A 20,328-nucleotide genomic window follows, 5' to 3' on the forward strand; every position below is an offset into this window, starting at 1 on the left:
ATAACTTTCCTTTTTCAATTTTTGCTGTTTTTGTTGTGTTTATCATGCATGGTTTAAGTCTTTGGGGCACGTTATCATGCTCTGTGTGGTGAAACAATTTCTTTGAATTCTAGTGCCATCTAGTGAACATCACACAATAGCACATAGTTACTGTAACTCTTAACTTCATACAATATATTACGTTGCACATTTCTTTTATTTCCTATTTTCGTACACACCAGGACTAAGATCACACAATATTATGTTTCATTTACATTTTGACCGGGATGGAATTGGGAGGGACGAGTTAACTGAGTCCAGGAAATTAATTTTAATGTAGTTGCTTTCCATCTTTCCATCTCGAATGCTATTCACATTTTATTTTAAATAAAGTGTCATTTTCTGCATCTATGGTTTAATAAGTATGGTTTACTTCAAAGTATAAGTTCTACCTCTCCTCTGTCACAGGAACAGCCTACGGAAGTCGTAGCATCGGTCCCTGGTGAGGAAGGTCCAGTGGCCACAGAAGACGATGACAGCAAGGACTGTGGAGAGAGGATATTCTTCCTTATTGGGGTCTCTGCCATCATCCTCAATCTTCTAGTGGTGGTGTTTGTGTACATTTACACCCCAGTGTAAAGATAAGTTCATTACTTTTGACCAGACACCCAACCATCAACCTTCAGACATCTGGACTTTCTTAAAGGATAAGGCACACGGTTGTTTGGCTGAGCAGCCTAGAAAAATGCATTTCCAAACTGTAGGATGCACTTGTCGTTTGATTTTTTGTGTTTTATATGTATTTTATTGCAGTGTTAAAATGCAGAGCTGTGGTAGAATAAGGTTATGGCTATATTCAAGTTTCTTAGTTTGTATGCCGATTTCAACTTGAGAAGAAATGTGAACCTTGGATACTTAAATAATGATAGGCTTGTGAAAACGATGTTGTATTTTCTTTTAGATTTGTTCAACACTTTGATAATAAAATTACAATAAAATGTTTTTTAATGTAAATTACAACATTCATTTTGACAATTTTGTTTTATTTAAATAAATTAATTGTATTATTATTATTTATCACCTTGACGTACCTTACACGTACATTTTGTATATGATTAGTTAACTACAAAAACAACGTGTTTTAATAATGGGTTTTATTTTGATAAGGGGAAATATTGGAGCTCCTCCTTCGAAAAAAATTTGGCTCTGATTGGCTGTCTCCTGCATACGAGACAGAAATCATTCTGATTGGCTGAAAGTTTTTTGGACCTCTTTCATTCATGTCACTCATAGAGTCTGGGGATGAACGCCAGGGCAGAGATGGAGAGAGGACACCGTTACAATGAATGAGGAACCAGTTACATTGATGCAAGAGTGATTATGTCTTTCAATCTCAGAACAACACATCGAAAGTAATCAACGGAAAAGTCCCACTTTCGGAACAGCGATGTCAGAACATAAGAGAATGTCTTTCTGCATAACTGCAAGTCTATTTATAGCTTTAATTTCACTCGCGATCGCAAACTCATCAGTCAATGATCAGTCATCATCACATCACATCGGTCATAATAACATCAATTCTGCGCAAACCCGGAGCAAAGCACAGAGACAAAGACCTCAGACCAACACTACACGAATACAAATTGATTTAAAAGGGTAAGTGCGTTCTTTGAAGTCATCTACAGTCATTTACATAATAGTCTACAATAAATTAGATATTTACCATATTTTAGTATTGTTTTTGATTCCAAAACAAGCGAATTCATTCAATGATTGTGCACTTAACATTTAATCATTTTTTAAGAAACCTTTGTTATTGTTATTATCAAGTTATATAAAAGAAAATCAAGAGCCAATAATAACAGTACTGCAATGTCAAAGTTGACATGCAGTCCAGATGCAAAACAAAAATATGTAGAAGTAAACAGTAGAAAAACATTGAAAAAGAGAAAACAACAAAGATATTTAAAAAAGGTTTAAACACAGGAAGTGCCGTATGTATACTGTCAAAATAGGTTGTGTACATCCCTTAAAAATGTTTTGACTATGAAGGAGAGCTTCTTGTAAAGGAGGCATGTCATGCTTTTAACTGAACATCCAATCCTTGTTTTGACTTGATGTCTAAACTTTTGTCTCTAGTGTATCTGTTCTACATTTAAAAGACATTTATAGATCCCACAAGACAGCTCCTCACTTAACTTTAACCAGACACCCCACCGTTATTTAAAGAATTATCACAACACCATGAAAACCGACCTTATACTATATCTTCACAGTGGACTTTCACCCAAAGCTTTCACTGGAAGTGTTGATCCTTCATGCATGAGAGGAATTACTTATTATCCTGCAAAAGCTGAGACACAGCGACTGGTCTTTTTAAGCCATTACAATGCAGGAAATTACTTTCTCTTTTTGCATTCATATTGAGCTAAAATGCAAAAATCTCCGCAAACGTTCACCATGGATGCACCACTGCTCCTCTGAAGCAGTCCCACCTACCCTGGACGTCATTGTGCCTACAGGTCATCCAAGGACGTTGACTGTGGCCAAACGTTCTTTGGTGGCAGGGAGGAAGGATATGGTAGCGTTTTCACAAGCTGTGGAAGGAGAGGGAGGTGTTGTTGTGGACTTTAGTAATGCGAACAGGCCAAATGCAGGTTCAGGAGTTCAGAGCACGAAAGGCAAGTTTTAAGAACGGGCTCCCATTCAGATCCCATCAACGGCGTCTTTGACACCTCTGAAACTTTAAAGGGGGACAGAAACACTTTCATTCCTTATTCATGGTGATGGCAAGCAAATGGGAGCTTTGTGATAATCCAGCAGTCAACGCACATGTTTGACCCCCATGACTGCAGTCAAAGTTTTATAGAAGCCTCTCTTTGGACCTCTGTTATGGGGTGCTGAGGAAAAAATTTGGGGCCAAGGAGAAAACAATGAATGTTGTATTTTTCTCTCGCTTTTGGAATGCACCACTGGTTCATTCCAGTGTTTTTTTTAAAAGTAGTTTAAAACTTTTAACATTTTTATTATACTGTCTTTGTTTGAGGTGCTCGTGCTTGTTTTGCTTTGGGAAAGATGTAAAGACTTGTTTATTGCTCCATTGTGTTTAATGCATTAGAAACATTGCCTTCTTTATCTGCAGTCAGCTCACACATGGAGAACAAAAAGTTGCCTGTAGGTCGAGAGATACAGAAACAGCTCGATTTTAGGTAGAGCAATAAATAGAAAAAAAAGAAAGTTCTGTCATCATTCACTCACCCTCAAGTCTGTGTAAATTTTGTTGTTCTGCTTACCACAAAGAAAGATATTTAGAAGAATGTTTGCAACCAAACACTAGACTTCCATATAGGGAAAGTACTAATATGGTAGTTAATGGTACCCAAGAGCTGTTTAGTTTCCAACATTCTTCAACAGAACAAAGATGTTTTACAGTTTGGAACAACTTGAGGGTTAGTAAATGATGACAAAATGTTGACTTTTTGGTTAAACTATCCCTTTAAGTACTGCAGTGTGTCTGTTGTGTAAAGGTTACTACGTGACGTGAATAAGCACAGACATGTTTGATCACTATGGAGTCTTGCTTTAATGGGATGTGAGGAAGGTCCCTCCCCTCTCAGCACTGTAAACATTGCTCAGGTCTGATTTGGAATGTATCGTTTAGGTGTTGAGTCCGCATTAAAACCCAAACTGGGTATAAAATCCGACGCTATATTTCCATTCTGTCAGTGCAGGCATTTCCCTATTTGGGTCTAATAGTGAAGGGTCAAGGCCTTTATTTATGTGATCAGAAAGATAGGCTGGTGTAAAGGCACTCAGTGTTACAGTCAGAGACGTGAGACAGTTTCAGTTTGAGGAAGAAAAGAAGCATATGTTTCTGTAGTCTGCACTATAATGAATGGAAAACTAATACTTATTGACATATTTATGGAAACTAATGCTTATAACCAATACTTAGTAAAAAACAATCAATGATGTTTATTTTAAAGTACAATTATATCCATACAGCATTATGTGTGTATATGTTAGTAACACATTTAACATCTTTGTCCTCTGAGAGTTGCTTAAGTGCTTCGAAAGGGAGGGGCTTAGTGAGCCGTTGGTTGCAATTCTCAACCTCACCGCTAGTTGCCACTAAAATTGACACCATGGACTTAAAACATTTTTTTTTCATTTTTATGTAAATGTTTTGTTAATATTCTAGCAATTTTGTTGTATGCTCCTGTCCTTCAACTACTGTCGTGTTAATTTTTCATATTGGTTTATAAATGTTTTCTTATAGTTTTATTTATATAGTTTTCGTTTAGTTACATATACAAATATAAACTATAGAAAGACAGCTTTTATTTATTTTTAGTTCATCATTTTAGTGCCTCAAATTAAGCACATGGTCACGGGCGGTCTTGACATCACTTTTTATGATTTAACACCATTTCACTATTTAACGTGTTTACAATGACTATAAATATTATGGTCTAAAAATATTAACAAGATTATAAATACATCTACCTATACATCGATTAAAGTTAAGGTTTACTGTCAGGATATATCTCTGTTTTGCGATATCGATGCTTCTGCAAAAGTAATATAGAAATTTGTGACGGAAATGCAAATGATAACATGCAAATAAAAAATGGGACTTTATTCCTTTGATTTGATGTAACGATCATGAGTCGAATCCAATCTGTCGCAGCTGTAAAACAAGTTCAGGAAAACTGTCTAGCGGAATACATCCATTGGCCAATCTTGCCTCCGATCGCCAATACCTCTTCAGTCTCAATCAGCTTGTGCTGGACACAGATCACACATCTCTCTTCCTCATATACAGCTCCAGTTATGTCCCTTCTGAAGCCAGACAATAAAAGCACAAAACTGTAACTAATCAGCAAATCCCTCTCAGTGCCGTAGAAGGGTTAGGTGATTTGAGTTATGCATGCCGGTCACAGTGTTTAAAACCAATTGTGGGGTTGTGCTAGTGTGTCTTTACGTCCCAAAGCCACTAGACAAATAGATGCTGTCGGGCATCTTAAGAAAACTTCTAATCCAGTAAAGTTTACCCGTCTGAAAAGTGCCTTTGCCTACGCTGCTCTGGGAAACGCAATATTTCCCATGTGCCTGGCCGCAGGGACAGAGGCCCAACAAGAGGGGCGTCCATAACAAACTCACACCCCCTCTCGTTTTTATTCAACGCCGCTATTTGTCCAAGCAGAATAAAACACAGGGTGAAGGGTCAGCTTAAACTCAAGGCTATTCACCCAGTCAATGCATCTTAAGGGGCCCGGGGCCACGGATTGTAAGTCTTTTAAAGCTGCTCTTTCAGAGGTGTTTAAATCGCGATTATGCCCGACAGATTGAATTTGCGATGTCTGAAATAAACGGTGAAATAATCAGCGACGTTTTTCTCAACTGTACACAGTGCGTGGAAAAATTACGAATTGTTTAGTTTGTGCTTATGCTTTTTCAAATCATACAATCACCACATCACCTTTGATCTCTCTCTGACACCATTGATCTTTTTGCAGACCCAACGTTTGTGGCACCAGGTGTTGCCTTTCATGGCTAATCAACCCCAAGACCGGACAATGCACCAAACGTGAGTAGATTTTCAGGCTTTTGGTTCCAATTCTGATGAGGTTATACACTTCATGTTGTTACAAAGACACACATTTATATATAGATGCCAGTATTTTGCTCAACTCCGTTTATTTTGTCTCACTTGTAAAATGTGCAGATGAACAGGAGTGTCAACACAGCTGGCTGTTGTAACAACTTCATTCATAAACAGAAGGGGGATGATGTGCAAAGCCAATGAGCTTTCATTTAAACAGGATGGATGAAGTATAAAACCAAACCTTGTGGTGGAAGTTTTCAATGCTTTTTAAGATGACATACATGTAGGGTTTCTTTTGTACAGAATCTGTCACAAATTGGATCTTGTATGTGTGTAAATGGACAAAAACACACAGACTGTATGAAATGAGTTTAACTTTGCTACTCAGTTGACTCTGTAACCCTCACAACACTATTTGCACATACAGTCTGAAATTTTCGTATGCGTTTTTTCGTATTTGGCTCTCGTTTGTAAGGTGTCTCTAAATTGTTATAAAAGGCCACTCAGAATGCTTGACAGATGCGTAAAACACAGAAAATCGAACCCGGTCCGAATTTTTTCATGAGGGACGAAAATATTGGAGGCAGTGTGTAGATTAGTTTTTTAACATGCTAAAATTTGGGACTGACATTTGGGACTCAATGTGCAATGAGCTTTACTCTAATGAGCTTTAGAAATTGTGAAACTTATTGTGTAGAATTGGTTACAAGTGTTAGATGTAGGTCAGATCCAATCTGATACAGCCTTGTATTGACTTAAAGGCATAGTTCACCCAAATATGAAAATTCAGTCATCATCATCAGAAGACAAAAGAAGATATTTTAAAGGATTTGGTAACTAAACAATGGTGGTATTGGTTTTGTGTCTGTAAATTCGAAGTCAATGTGTACCGTTGTTCGGTGCCAACATTCTTCAAAATATCTTCTTTTGTGTTCTTTGTAAGAAAGAAAGTCATACAGGTTTGAAATGGCAAGAGGGTGAGTAAAGGATGACAGAATTTCCTTTTTGGTGAACTTTCCCTTTAATAGACAGCGATAATGTTTATGAGTGCAATCATGCATTACGTCCATGTTACTGTGGATGGGGACCGTTTCTATTATACGACAGCGAGATGTTTTATCAAAAAGCCTTGCATTGCCTCAAGTGATTCTTAAGTAAATGGTCATAAGTGCACACATGTAAATCTGGTTTTGATTAAATTTTACTGTACACAGAGATCTTTGTTTCAGTGTTCAGCTGTTATTGTCGTTATTTGTTCACAATTCATTCTTTGTTTATTCCCTTTTTATTGATATATTTTTATAAGGCTTGTGTGGAGCATTAAGGATTTGCATTTAAAGAGATTCTTTTGAGTTTCTGCCGCAAAAACATACTTTGTGCGTGTGTAAACAACATAGGAGTCTGAACATTATAACATTCCTCTTAAGTAGGCCAAAACTATACCAGGCCAATACCAGGTTAAGGCAGCTTTCAACAGCCTGAGCTCTCGACCATAAACTAATCCGGTACCTCAGATTTCTCATCATAATCCACACCTTGGTAATCCTTATTTAGATAGATTTACACTCTTATAACTAACCCCTTGACCCAGGTGCCTTTAAAGGGCCAGTGCAATTTATACTCCGTTCATTGTTTGTTATCATGGGAGAGCAACCAGAAAAACTGCCCCAGATCCTGTGGTTAAGGGGTATAGCCTACCTCTTTGCACCAAATGAGGGGGGCATGCCCAAAACGTTTTGTCCTGAGACCTGTAAAATTTAGCGCTATGCCCATTTGTCCAATTTAGGAGTTTCTGAAAGGGCTGTAGTGGCTGTAATGCTCCGTTTTACAAGTTGTGAAAGCATTAAAAGAACGTGTTACTTGCAATGTTTGAAAAAATACAATAAACATGTTCTGTTTGTCACTGTCTCACTAGCAAGATGTCATCCCCGATGCCATAATAAAGCGATTTGTCGTCGGCCGAACATCTGTCAGTGTCGTCCTGGTTTTCACGGTCATCGCTGTGAGCACACTAATGTTTCCTCAACTCCAAGCTCCTTGTTTGAAGCACAGCTTGGTCCCACCGTACCCTCAACTACTGCCACACCAGCAGTCACTGCAGTCTTCACCACCGCCCACCAGAATGTCTCCATGTTTGACTCGGACCGAGCTCCAAGAGGTGCCAACCCAGATGTCTGGAAGTCGTATTCGTTACAGTGGCAACCGCTCAAGTAAGTGAACTTATAACTGCATGCAATATATTTTTTAAAGTAGGATGCAAAACAGTTCCAAGAAATGTTAAACGTCACAAATTCAGAGAATGGCACTTGTTATCGCCTTAAAATAAACTATTAAGCCAATTTAGAGTCAAATTAATTCAAACTCTCTGTCAGATGCCGTCGGAAAATATCAAGAGAATGCTATTATACACTCATGGCGTGCTATAAAACAGCCAGAAAAGAAACAGATCACATCCTTTATCTCCATAACCTAATCACAAATGGCCGCACTGCGTCTCATTTGTACAAATTATTCAAATATTGACGTCTGAGATTCTGTGAGTCTGGACAGGAGACTGCAGTGTACTTTGTGAGTTTATAAACGTTTCGCTGAAATAACTAGCTCATAAATGGCTGATTAAATGATATCCTCCATTGAAATGAGTGAGGCTTGGACCCGGAAACAGTATTCCTTACGTCACAACTTAACAAGTGAATTGCAGCTGATTGTTCATTTATCACACTGGAAATGATAGATCACATTGGAATGGATACTATTGGAATAAAATATGGAAAACCGTGTTCTTCGTGATAATTATTTTTTTATGTACTTGTGTACTTTGCATTCAGTTGCAAAAGTATTAGTCCATGCATACTTGGAATGGCAGGCTCAGGTGATACATGCTTTGTGCTGCAAAAAAGTATCATTATGTTAGTAAGAAGTACGGGTATGAACAGTGTGAGTATGGCAGTTGTTTTGAACAATCCTAGACACTAAAACCAGTGCTTTGACCTTTACTCTATGACATACACACCCCGTTTATGTTAGGAGACACGTTAAAGTGAGATCATATCAGTTAGGGATGTGAGGGTGAAAGTAAACAGTTGTCTTATTGAATTTTTTCTTGTTAGCTTTAAAATGTCACATTTGATCAGTGACAGTCCTGCTGATGAAACCCATATGACTATTTTACTCTGATGCCTGTTTTACTCTCCAAAACCCACACATGGAGCTGTGGTGTCCAGACCTTGCATTGTTTTGCTCTGATACATCTTGGTAAAACCAACACAAATGTTGGTAACACTTTACAATGAGGTTGTGTTTGTTAACATTTGTAAATGCTTTAACTAACATCAAAGGAGCGGTTCACCAAGTTGTTCCAAATCTGTGTACATTTCTTTGAGCACAGAAGACAGATATTGGGAAGAATGCTTGTCACCAAACAGTTATTAGTCACCGTTGAGGACCATAGTAGGAAAAAATGCTTTATAAATGTCTATGGTCTGTTAAACACCAAAGAAGATATTTCGAAGAATGTAGGAAAAAGCAAACAGTTCTTGGCCAATTTTGACTACCATTGACATTTTTCCTACTATAGTTGTCAATTGTTTGTTTACAAGCATTCTTTCAAACATCTTTGTGTTCATCAGAGCAAAGAAATTTATTCAGATTTGGAACAACTCAAGGGTGAGTAAATGATGACAGAATTCTCATTTTTGGACGAACTGTCCCTTTAACCAACAATGAGCAATATAGTTTTTAGCATTTATTAATGCTTGTTCATGTTAGTTATTATCAATAAAGTTGTTTATGTTAGTTCTTTGTGTATTAACCGTTGGTAAAAAATTTAACATGCGAAATTGACATGAACTAAGGTGAATAAATGCTGTAGAAGTATTGTTCGTTGCTAGTTCAAGTTAGCTATTGCATTAACTAACGTTAACGAATACAACCTTATTGCAAAGTGTTCACTAAATGTTTTTCAAAAAAGAATTGTTGTTACTAGAACTTGTCCGTAGGGGGCACTCTTAAACTCCAGATTCACATGATCTACTGTAAATTCCCTCACTACTGTATCCATCTGCCAGTAAGCGGCAGCACAGCGCTTGCACATAGTCTACATCCCTGAAAAGAGGCAACTAAAGTGTGTTTGTCCTCCGTTGTTCAAGTAACTTTGAAAATCGACTTTAATGAAAAACACTCCATAAAGGAATTTTATGTTTATATTTGGGATTTCAATTCTATTTAACATGTACACTACTGTAAAAATATGCATCATTGTAACAACTAATGTAACAAACCCCAATGATGTTGATTCTCTTTTTTTTTGCAGTCTGAAACCTTAAGTAACCGTTATCTTCACATACAGTATTGTAGCCTGCTCTCCCACCCTGATCCAAAAACTTGAGCTATCAAACTAATTGATAATGGATAACTCACCAGGATAATCTGAGCAAGAAGAAGGACCGCTCACTGGCACTGCTGAACTGACATATTTATTGTGATTGGCACCTCCAATAAGCAGATGCTGATTTATGAGCGTTTTTTGTATCGCGTTTAGATGCAAAAGAACAAAAGATGATCTCTCTTTAAAGATTTCAAAGAAAAGTATTATGTTTGTAGAGCCACACCTCATCTGATCTCAGATTGATGGGGCAATGAATATCTTAAAGTCAAAAAGTCTTGTCTTTTCGAAGTCTCTGATCTGAGCTTTGATATCCAAGATGGAACGTATCTACTCTCTCTCAAAACAAGATAGAAATGAAGATATAAAGGGTATTGGGCTTGGCAGTCATGGTTCATGGTCGTCCAGATGGATTTTGGAGCAGAGATTCAGATGTGTTTTTTAAAAGGAACTCATCAATGCCAAACAGGAATGACTAGTTTACCGCTTTGTCTTCAACCTAGTGATGATGAATTTTATTTGCATGTGGTTCGGATTTATATTGACGGTCTGAAAAAGTAAAACTCAGACGTTACACCCATGAGTTGTACCTCATAAATACACTCAAATAAGCTGAGCAATTCCAGCGTTATGGACGTGACATTTTGCGCTATGGATGTGAGTTAAAATGCTCAGAGATTGAATTTGTTACAATTATATTGACCATCTGTTTATATTTTACTGAACCCTTGTCAATAGAGTCTAAACATCAAAAAATTCAGTCAATGAAAAGAAAATCTATTTAAAAAAAGGGGAAATAAACGAATAATAAAAAAGAATGCGGTTTTTGGGAGATGATAAACTTTGTAGGATTTCTGTAAAGTAAAATGCACAATCCTGAAGCAATAATACCCAATGAATGGAGAAGGGATGCCTCTTTATAGAACATGAAATTGTTAATTTTTATACAATTTCATGTGTCCATTTATGAGGAATATGTAGCGTTATGGATTTGACAATCCTGAAAATGGCACTTACCTGACTATGAAAAATCATGCACTGAAAATAAAACAAATACTTTACAAATTTGAAGAGAGATCTCACATGGGTATTACAACCACCAAATGTTAAAATCTGTGCTGTTACCATAGTGAAAACCGCTGGTAAAAACATACTTTTTTCGTGGTAAGGTTGACATTTTCACGGAATTGCCCAGCTGCAAAATCTCTGTCTGATATGGTATAATGAAAACCATTTTTTATATTCGCTCTATATATATATATAAACTACAACAAATATATTTTTATAGTTTGGGTTTTAGTTTCAGAGCTTTATTGCCTGTTCTGAGGTAGTTTAGACCCACTTGGACTATGCCATGATGTCAGACTGTTGAGCAAGATAGTCTGATATTAAGCTTGGGAAGGAAGGGCCTGGTCCTGTGGAAACAGCTTGCTCACAATAGACTATTGAAAAGCTCCATTTAAGGGTCCGCTTCATCTGCTGTACCTGATGGGCCAATGGTGCTTGCCCTGTGCTGACAGGCTAGGATTTCCTGAGATTTCAAGAGCTTTTTTGATATCACATTCAATGTATTAACAAAATTGTACGATAAGTTCTCTGGTTTTGCATTGCACCATGCCTGGGAACCGACCCCAGAGGGTGTAAACAACTGCAAAAACAACAAAGTTCTGCTGTTATTTTCACGGCTTATCTCTCAGAAAGGTGACTCAGTACAGAGATGTTTACACAAAATGTCCCTGACCATAGAAAGTGTTTAGGGGATTTTCTCAAAAGCATAAAATAAGAAATAGAGTTTTGGTGTACACAGACAGAAATGGATTTGGGTTTACAATCCAAAATGAATATTGCACTTGGAAGAATTGTACAGTATATATGTTCTTGAGGAAGTTTAAAAAAAAAAGAAGTTCATCTGCGAAAACAGTTTTCTGGTCACTTTAGGGAGCACAACAGTCAGTTCCATGATCTACAGTAGATGTGAAAATGTTTCATTTTATTTAGAGCTTCAAGCAAATGTTGTTAATCCTCAAGGCTGTGTATTAGGATCTGCCCACTTGTCGTATTTCATGCTTTTCAGTGAATAGGACCTTGCTCAAATCATCCCAGGTGGATATCTGGTATGTTTACATTAATTACGTGCATGTGTTACACATGTGTGTGTAAATAGGAATGTCCATATGATCTGTTTTGCTAAGGACTCTCACCAGCATGTCTTTAAAGTCTGTGTTCAGGAAAATGAGCTGTTTTAATGATGTTTTAGTCAGCCATAGTACCAACCTGTTTCTTTTACTTGGCAATAAGAAACATAATGTGTGCCTGTGCGCTTTAAAATATCTGTATAAATATTCAAACATGATGTCATCTGTAATGTCAAGCCATTCCCTGTCATATTTCACTAAACCTCCGTCATGTTTACTTTGAGTCAGGCCGCAAGGTTTGGAGCGGCCTCGCAACATTTGGTTCAGCTTGGACATGCAGTTGTTCAGGAAACCGCTGCCATGTGAGAAGAAAGTTGGTCTCTGCTGCTTTCTTTTATTATTAGCCAGAGTTCTTTTAATAATTTTAATGGACTGTTAAACCATGCGCTATTTGAATTCAAAGCAGACATTTTAGATGGCTTTTAAGTGTAACAAATGTCAGGAATCATGTTGGGCTCTGTTTTGAATGTACGTCTTTATTATGAATCAGAATACAAGACATATATTATTTATATTGTATACCTTACATCAGAGTTGTCATTCACTGAAATACACATATATCTTTATAAAATACATGAAAGTATTATATACTATATATGTAGAGCTAGGTTCCAAAATGAGATTACTCTGTTTAAAAAATACTGTATTTAAGCCATTATATTAACTCAAACAATACAAATTACTAACACATAAAAACACGATAACATAATAAAAAACATGATTAAAAAAAATTCTCAAGACTCATTTTGGAACGAAACTCTTCATATTAATATTACATTATCCTTGTACTGTATATATGTATACTACTATTTTACTGTACTATATACAACGTAATAGTGTATGCGTCTTATTGGTTATGGAGATATTACTCTTCAAAGAGTACTCGTTTCAATGTAGGTTCCCTGTGTCTCAGGTTAGAGGAGGCTCAGTCAGCCGTACTGAAGAAAGCTCTGACCAGTAAAACTGCTGGGGAGAAGATCACAGGACTTATACTAAAATACATTGAATCAGAGCGAAGTAAACTACAGTCCTCCACTTCTACCCAAGTCACAACAGTCTCCAGCACAAAGACCTTCCACACACAACGGGGCCAGTACACCCTCATCATCACAGCAGGTCAGTCTATACCAGCTATACCAATGTTAATGTCTTTTATGCAAAACAGACACCTTTAGTGATAGTTCTTAATATCTCAGTTATATCTAGACAGCTCTGAGATTAAAGAAAGGCTTGTTTTATGCTTTCCAAAAATTTCTACTGAAGTTATTATCCAGTAATCTGTCATGTGACTCCTCTAGATATTTAGAAGAGAGCAAAGTCTCAAACTGTGCTCAGGTTTGCCAAAATACAAAAGTGTTGTTATGAACTAAAATATTTCTCATACAACTCTCCATAAACAGATTTGAACTGTGGTATTCACAGTTATATCATCATGCTGTACTTTATATCAATAAATATCATCCCTTTTTTTTAGTTTGTATAGTTTCTGTTTGTATTCATTATTGTTTATCTGTTGATTTTAGTTTCTGTTTATTGAAATCTAATCAAATATTGGCCTAAAAATGATTGGAAAAACTTAACAAACTAAACGGAAAATTGAAATGTTGCCTCAGAAACTCAAATTAGTTTAAGGCACTAAAATTATAATAACAAACAAAAACTAAAAATACAAAAACTCTCATAGCAACATAAAAAAATAAAACAAATAACAATGAAACAAAATTGCTAAATATGTAACTAAAATGAATATAAAATCTAATTTAAAATATGAATATAACTACAAACAAAACTATAATATCTGTAAATAGGCACAGAATGTTCAAAACGTTGTCATTGAGAAGCCACAATATGGAATAATTTTGTTTTGAAATATACAAAACTCACTTGCACAGTGTGAAATATTTCATGCAGTTGTGTTATTACACTATCCCAAATGTTCCCAAGAATGTCCAAATCCAGAGAAATTCCTATTTAAAATAATGGCCGTCCCTTGTCTCCTTTGTATTTGGTGCATATCAGTGACTTGATATCCGCTGCTCTGCACTACCCTCAGTTTCCGGTTGTAGAAACTACAGCAACACACAAATGCGGAAGGGGTTATACAGCATCTGGGACGAAGCATCTCTTGTTCTGTTATTATGGATCACAATTACTCTTTGCCGAGTAAAGGAAACCCAAAAACGTATAAACGTAGGCCAAAACATAGGCCAGATGAGGCAAACAGGCTTATGGACAAACGAAGAAATAAAACAAGGATTAATATCGGCCTTTTCTAAATGGAGAGACCTTAGCGACCAACTTGGCCTCGACAGTGACTTCGCTCTCGCATGTGTTTTAATAGACTGGTAAGCTATTTATTTTTATTGTACACTAAATACTCATGCACAGATTATTTGAATAGTTATGAATGCAGTTACCCTATGAAATTCAATATATGTCGCACAAAAAGCTGTATTCAGTATCGTTACTTATAAGTATATATATATATATATATATATATATAACTTATATTAATATAAAAATAATCATATTTAATTTTTAAAAGAAGACTGTATGACTTTTTTAAACACGTCGCGGGCTAAAGTAGCATTACATTCCACATTTCTTGTAAACTAATCCATTACGATGACATAAAATGAGTTAATTACCTCGTCCGTGAACATGATGGGCGATCTCCATACGCCTCTAGATGGTGAAAACGGCATGTCCCATAATTCCACGTCATTTAGCTTCGCCTTTTGTTGTTGTTTCGAAAGTGCACCATATAGAGGTCCAAATATTCCATATTGTGGCCTAAAATTAAGCAAAACTTTCTTTATGATAAAAATCCATGGGTACTTGACAGACTTAATAATATGTTAACTGATGCATGGAATGAAACAGTTTTCTATAATAGGACTGTATTTATAAAAGCAAATTGTACATTCGAAAGTAAAATCTGTCAGCATGTTAACCTCCAAGAAGCAGCAATGGCTTCAAAATAAACAGAACTTGCTACAGTATATCTTGTTTTAATAATTTGGCATGGTTCCTGGTTTGAAAACTTTTAGGCAGCGATAAGTTTTATCTGTTTGTAGATTCGGGCTAGTTTGGATTTGGACAATCCCTGATACGCCATTGTACCTTATTCCTGCCATTGTTTATTTTGGCCCAGAGGTGTTGGTACAGTAATTACTCAGGAGATGAATGTGGTGTTTTGTTAATGGGAACCCCTGTGTCTCCATGACCTCATAATGTGTTGGAATGGCCCTCTGTGGTTACAGATAGGAAGTGTGGGGAGTCTGACCCCATTTTCACTCACTAACACACACACACACACACACACACAGGACACATGTCTGCTGTTGCTTATCTGCAGATTTATGGTTTTGAAGTCCTTGGATAATAATCTAGAGCTGATAAGTGAAAGTCTAGGGATTAGAGACACTGAACTGCGTGTCATTGCATCTTTTGGTAATTCAAGGAATTTAAAAAGAACCATGACTTTGTTAAGAGGATGTTTCGGCTCGGTGAAATATTTTCGTTTCTTTGAGCTGGTATATACAGTTTTACTTTATTGGAGTGCAGTTTTACATAATGAAGAGCAAACTTCAAATAATTCCCAGAAGGTCCTTTCTTCATCAGTCCTAAGCTTTTAATCAAGAGCCAACTTGTAAAAAAAAACTCTGTTACACACGTAACCTCAGGGCTTCCCTGCTCACCTTTCTTATCCGGCATGCAACATTAAACACTACAGTAGTTACAGTATATACTTCCATTGTCAGATTGTCAATGTCCTTCGGATTTGAAATGGAAAATGAAACCAGAGATGTCACTTCACGTGGAATAATGAAAGGGCTCCTGCCAAAAACCAAATCTCTCGAAATACACCACCTAATGCAGACTGTAAAGGTAGAGTCCAAGTTTCCACGTCGGGAGAGGTTCCAACGGGTGACATAGACACTCCACTTTCTGGTGGATGAGGAATCCTTTTTTATTAATGACTTTTTTTAGCGATGACGTGCAGAAGGGCACACATAAATATTTACACTTGTGCGATGATAGCAACATTTCCCTGGTTTCCCTGTGTAAATAACATGAAGAGCAGTTGGCCACGGTGAAACAGCTGTGGCTGGACTTGATGAAGACATTACTGTAGATCTTTATTGACGGAGTCAGGAGTGTTGCGCAATAGCGGGACCCTTAAGCTCTCAATCAAGATTTTATCGTCCAGTTTGAGTTGCCAAATGTGAATGCTTGTGTGAGATGTTGATGACAGTGGATTTAGGTAAGCTTGTGATGAATTTTGTGATGAGGTTTTTTTCAGTGTCTGTTTGTCTGAAGTCAATAGCAATAGCAAACACTTTATACATAATATTAAACCGAATGGACAACTGATTTTCTTTGCGGTTGTGATGAAGTGATGGTCAATTGCATTTTTCATACACCATTGGCAGATATTTTGCTTGTTATAAGCATAAACTTAAATAATAAGTAATTTGGCTTCTTAAGTAAATGTTTCTTAATTAAAGAATTGAAGGTATTTGTACTGAAAAAAAATGCAAGAATACTACAGATTTCTTTTTCAGTGCTATCCCATCTAAGCATCTGTAACAACTACCCCAACACCATGTGAAGGGTTTTGCTGAAAGTATGATTAATATTTTGTGGTACCTAAAACAACAGGACTGGTTGCCATGATACGGCACGTTTATCTGCCTCATTAATATGTTAAGTCTGACATCATGACACATTTTGACAAGCACTCTCACAGTGATTGACGTCACTGTCCAGTTATAACAAAAGTTGTGCATTATACTTTAATATCCGGCAGTCATGGTATGGGGTGGGAATCGAAAAATCTATTTCAATTCTGGAATCCGAATCGAAAGGTTAGGAATCGGATACATGATATACAATTAAAATTTAAATTCTGCTTAGGTTTTAAATTCCAAATTCACCCAAAAATGAAAATTTTGTCAGCATGTTCTCACCCTGTCACCATGTAATGTAATACCTTATAGAAACATATTTTATTGTAGTAACCATAGTTTAACTATGGTATTTGTGGTAAAGCACAGTAACCATAAATGTACCATAGTTTTATTATAATAACTACAGTTTAACCATGATATTTGTTCTTAAACTATGGTAATACAAATCGGACAAAACATGGTCACTTTGTAAAACACAAAACTGTGCTCATAAATACTGTATATATTTTTTTGCAAACCAGTTAATAAGCAGGCTACATTACCAGTTTCACATCAAACTGTTTTACTTCAACCTGGGAATCGATGAGAATCAAAATCAATAAGCAGAATCGCAAATTAAATTTATTTGATAAATCTCTAGAAGATATCATTGAAAGACTACAGCAGGAGGTCATGTGGGGAGAGCGGGGTTGGATCCTCCCTACGGTAGCATTATTAATTTATCGTCCCACAAGGCTTTCTTCCACCAGCTGCATAGACTTGCTCGCAGTCAGTGTTCTGGACTACAGGTGTCGGGGAGAAACTTGCTCTTCTCCAAAACAGAGATCCCCTCGAGGCTCTCAGACAGAAAACAGGGTCATTTGTACCAGATTTCAAAAACTGTGTCAAATCACCAAATTCTCAGCCGTTTAACCCATTGTTCGCTGTTCTTCCAAAGGAAGATTTTTTTTGCTCAGGGTTGCTCTGTGATGTTTTATTAATTTTTTTACTTCATTATAAGAACAGTAATAATATAAAAACATATGATACAACAGTAAATGCTACATTACCATTTGGATATTTTCAAAAGTAAGAAGAATAACAAAGCGATCCATTCAGTAAAACTGCAGCTATAAGATTAATATGGATATGAATTTTTTGAGACATATTTGAGTTAAAATTGAAATCTTGTTCATTTTTAATATCTGTATATGTTTGTATACGTATCTGTTGTATGTTGGTATATAGTCGGTTTATGATTTTGATAATAGTTCACCCAACAATGAAAAATGTGTCATTTACTCATGTCGCTTCGAATCCATGACATACTCTCTTATGTATAAGACTAAAGGTGGAATATTAATAGTGTCAGATGCTGTCAAGCTACAAAATAACAAATTTTTCCATTAAAATATCAACCACAAATTAATTTGACTTTCGGGTACTACAAATCTTTTGTTTAATCATAATACTGTATTGTAGTATCCTTATACTGGTTATCATTTCTAAGCACCAAGTATATTCTTCAAAACATCAAATTTTGTGTTCCACCGCTCAAAATGACGTTCTCTCTACTGGCTTCGAAACAACCTGAGAGCGAGTAAATGACACAATTTTCTTTGTGTGTGAACAATCCCTTTAATGTTGGGAGGACACCGCAGGGGAATAGTAAAATCTTGCCAAATTACAGTGTTGAAAATGCAGAGCAAAAGAAAAATACCCCCTCCCTTCATCTACAAGCCCCCAGTACTCACACACACGCACATTTAAACAGCGCTGACCTCACCCCATGTGCAATGCCAGAAACTCAAAGTCTCTCCCCCACTAGTTTTCTCTCTTTCCTCCTCTCGTTCGCCGCCCACTCTCGTTTCTCCTCCTCGTACGAAAGAGAAACTTTTCCTCATGTAGCGAGTGCATGGAGAAGTCTGTCAGTGTGTTTGTCAGCGCAGGGCAGATAGAATTGGGCATCGAGGACCAGTGAACACCAGCGGGTGATGGAGACAGTCACGACTGCACAGAGCGTTTCGATCGCAGCAAGAGTTAGCTTTTAGATATCCGGACAGCATTAGTCACTTTTATTCACTTTATTGCGCTTCTAAACATATACGCACCCTTACAAAGCTGCACACGGTATATGCATTCACAGGTGTGAGTGGCACACATTACCCATAATTCTGTGCACTGTCTTTGTTCTTCTAATTGGGATATCGCAGGGAAAAACAGACAGAGGAGGACGTTGAGAAAAAAGGGACAATTTACTCCTCAATTTTCAGGAACGTGGCCGGCGTGTGTGTCTGCATGTGTGTGATGCGTCTGTAAACGGGACTCACCATGCGTGCTCATAGACTGACTCTGCTGCTTTGCTTTGGCTTTGCTCTCTGCATCTGTTTAGTCAACGCTCAGCTGTCATCCGGCCAACATTCGCCCGGAGTCATCCGCAGGGGTGCGGAGCGGATCCAGGTTATGTTCACCCCCACCATCTGCAGAGTGCGCTGCACGCATGAACGCTGCACCAACTACTGTGAGCAGGGAAATGTCACCACTATCTACAACAGTGAGCAGGGACGACAACCGGTACCCGGATCTGGCTTTAGAGCTTGTGAGTACACACACACACACACACACACACTCCTATAGCCCAAAACAAAAATTCTTTCATAATTTATTTACCCTCATTAAATCCTATTTGTGCCTCTTTCTTCTGTTGAGCACAAAAGAAGATATTTTGAGAAATGTGGTTTTGTGTCCATACAATGGAAGTCAATGTTGACCAATGTTGTTCGATTACCAACGCTCTTCAAAATATCTGCTTTTTGTTCCGCAGAAGAAAGTCATACACTCTTAAGAAGGGTGTATTAACATTTCTCAAAGCATTATTTACTTCTTTTATAGTTTTACCAATGTGGACAACCTAAAGAGAAATTTTGTCATGTGTACTGTAGCTCACCCCTGTAGACACATTGGTTCCCAAAGTATGTGAGGCACACTCACACATGCACAGACCCGCAGGTGTGTAAGACATCTATCTTCAAGTATTTACGAGCAGTGTGTTTGTATTTAGACATCTGTTGCGTCTGTGTTATTCAGGAACAACAAATGTGAGGGGTTTGGCCTTCACTGATGTTTAACAGACCTCTGTTAGATAATTTCGTTTGTCTTGAGAGATGAAGGTCATGACCTGAGCATATGGGTTGAGATGCTTATCAAAAGTTTTGTTGTTCTTTCTATATTGCCTTTGTTTCTTTTATGGTAAAACCAGGGTACCAACATACGGGTGTTTAGGTGCAAATGAACAATGAGAATACTGGAGAGGGACAAACCTTTAAAAATGATACACCTTATAGGTTTATCTCATGAATATTATTCATAATATTGTACGGGTCACTGTTTAACATTTGGTGAACTGTTTTTTCCTTGGCCTTAAAGTTGGCTTTTTTTGTTGTGATACATTTGTGTCTGTTCCCGTACCGCCATGGTGCCGTCTATTCT

The 20,328-nt window shown here is 37.1% G+C and overlaps 1 protein-coding gene and 1 long non-coding RNA gene across 4 annotated transcripts in view; one reads left to right on the top strand and one right to left on the bottom strand.

The window, feature by feature from the left end:
• The first annotated feature begins 1,303 nt into the window (after positions 1-1,303).
• LOC130435223 (latent-transforming growth factor beta-binding protein 4) overlaps positions 1,304-20,328 on the top strand; it is a 53,582-nt gene continuing 34,557 nt past the window's right edge. For 2 of the 3 annotated variants that reach the window (XM_056765655.1, XM_056765657.1), the window contains exons 1-5: positions 1,304-1,635; positions 5,499-5,569; positions 7,503-7,797; positions 13,080-13,282; positions 19,232-19,438. In XM_056765655.1, coding sequence (XP_056621633.1) covers positions 1,427-1,635; positions 5,499-5,569; positions 7,503-7,797; positions 13,080-13,282; positions 19,232-19,438 — 985 coding nt within the window. In that variant the 5' untranslated portion in view covers positions 1,304-1,426. Of the gene's footprint in view, positions 1,636-5,498; positions 5,570-7,502; positions 7,798-13,079; positions 13,283-16,396; positions 16,434-19,231; positions 19,439-20,328 lie in introns of those variants that run through there. The other variant, XM_056765658.1, reaches the window with a different exon arrangement.
• Positions 14,089-19,300, bottom strand: LOC130435225 (uncharacterized). Its single transcript, XR_008908794.1, has 3 exons — positions 19,170-19,300; positions 14,815-14,959; positions 14,089-14,235 (listed from the first exon to the last, which is right to left on the bottom strand). It is a non-coding gene; the product is annotated as an uncharacterized LOC130435225 (long non-coding RNA).

Source organism: Triplophysa dalaica, chromosome 14 (genome assembly GCF_015846415.1).
Source record: "Triplophysa dalaica isolate WHDGS20190420 chromosome 14, ASM1584641v1, whole genome shotgun sequence".
Classification (NCBI taxonomy): domain Eukaryota; kingdom Metazoa; phylum Chordata; class Actinopteri; order Cypriniformes; family Nemacheilidae; genus Triplophysa; species Triplophysa dalaica.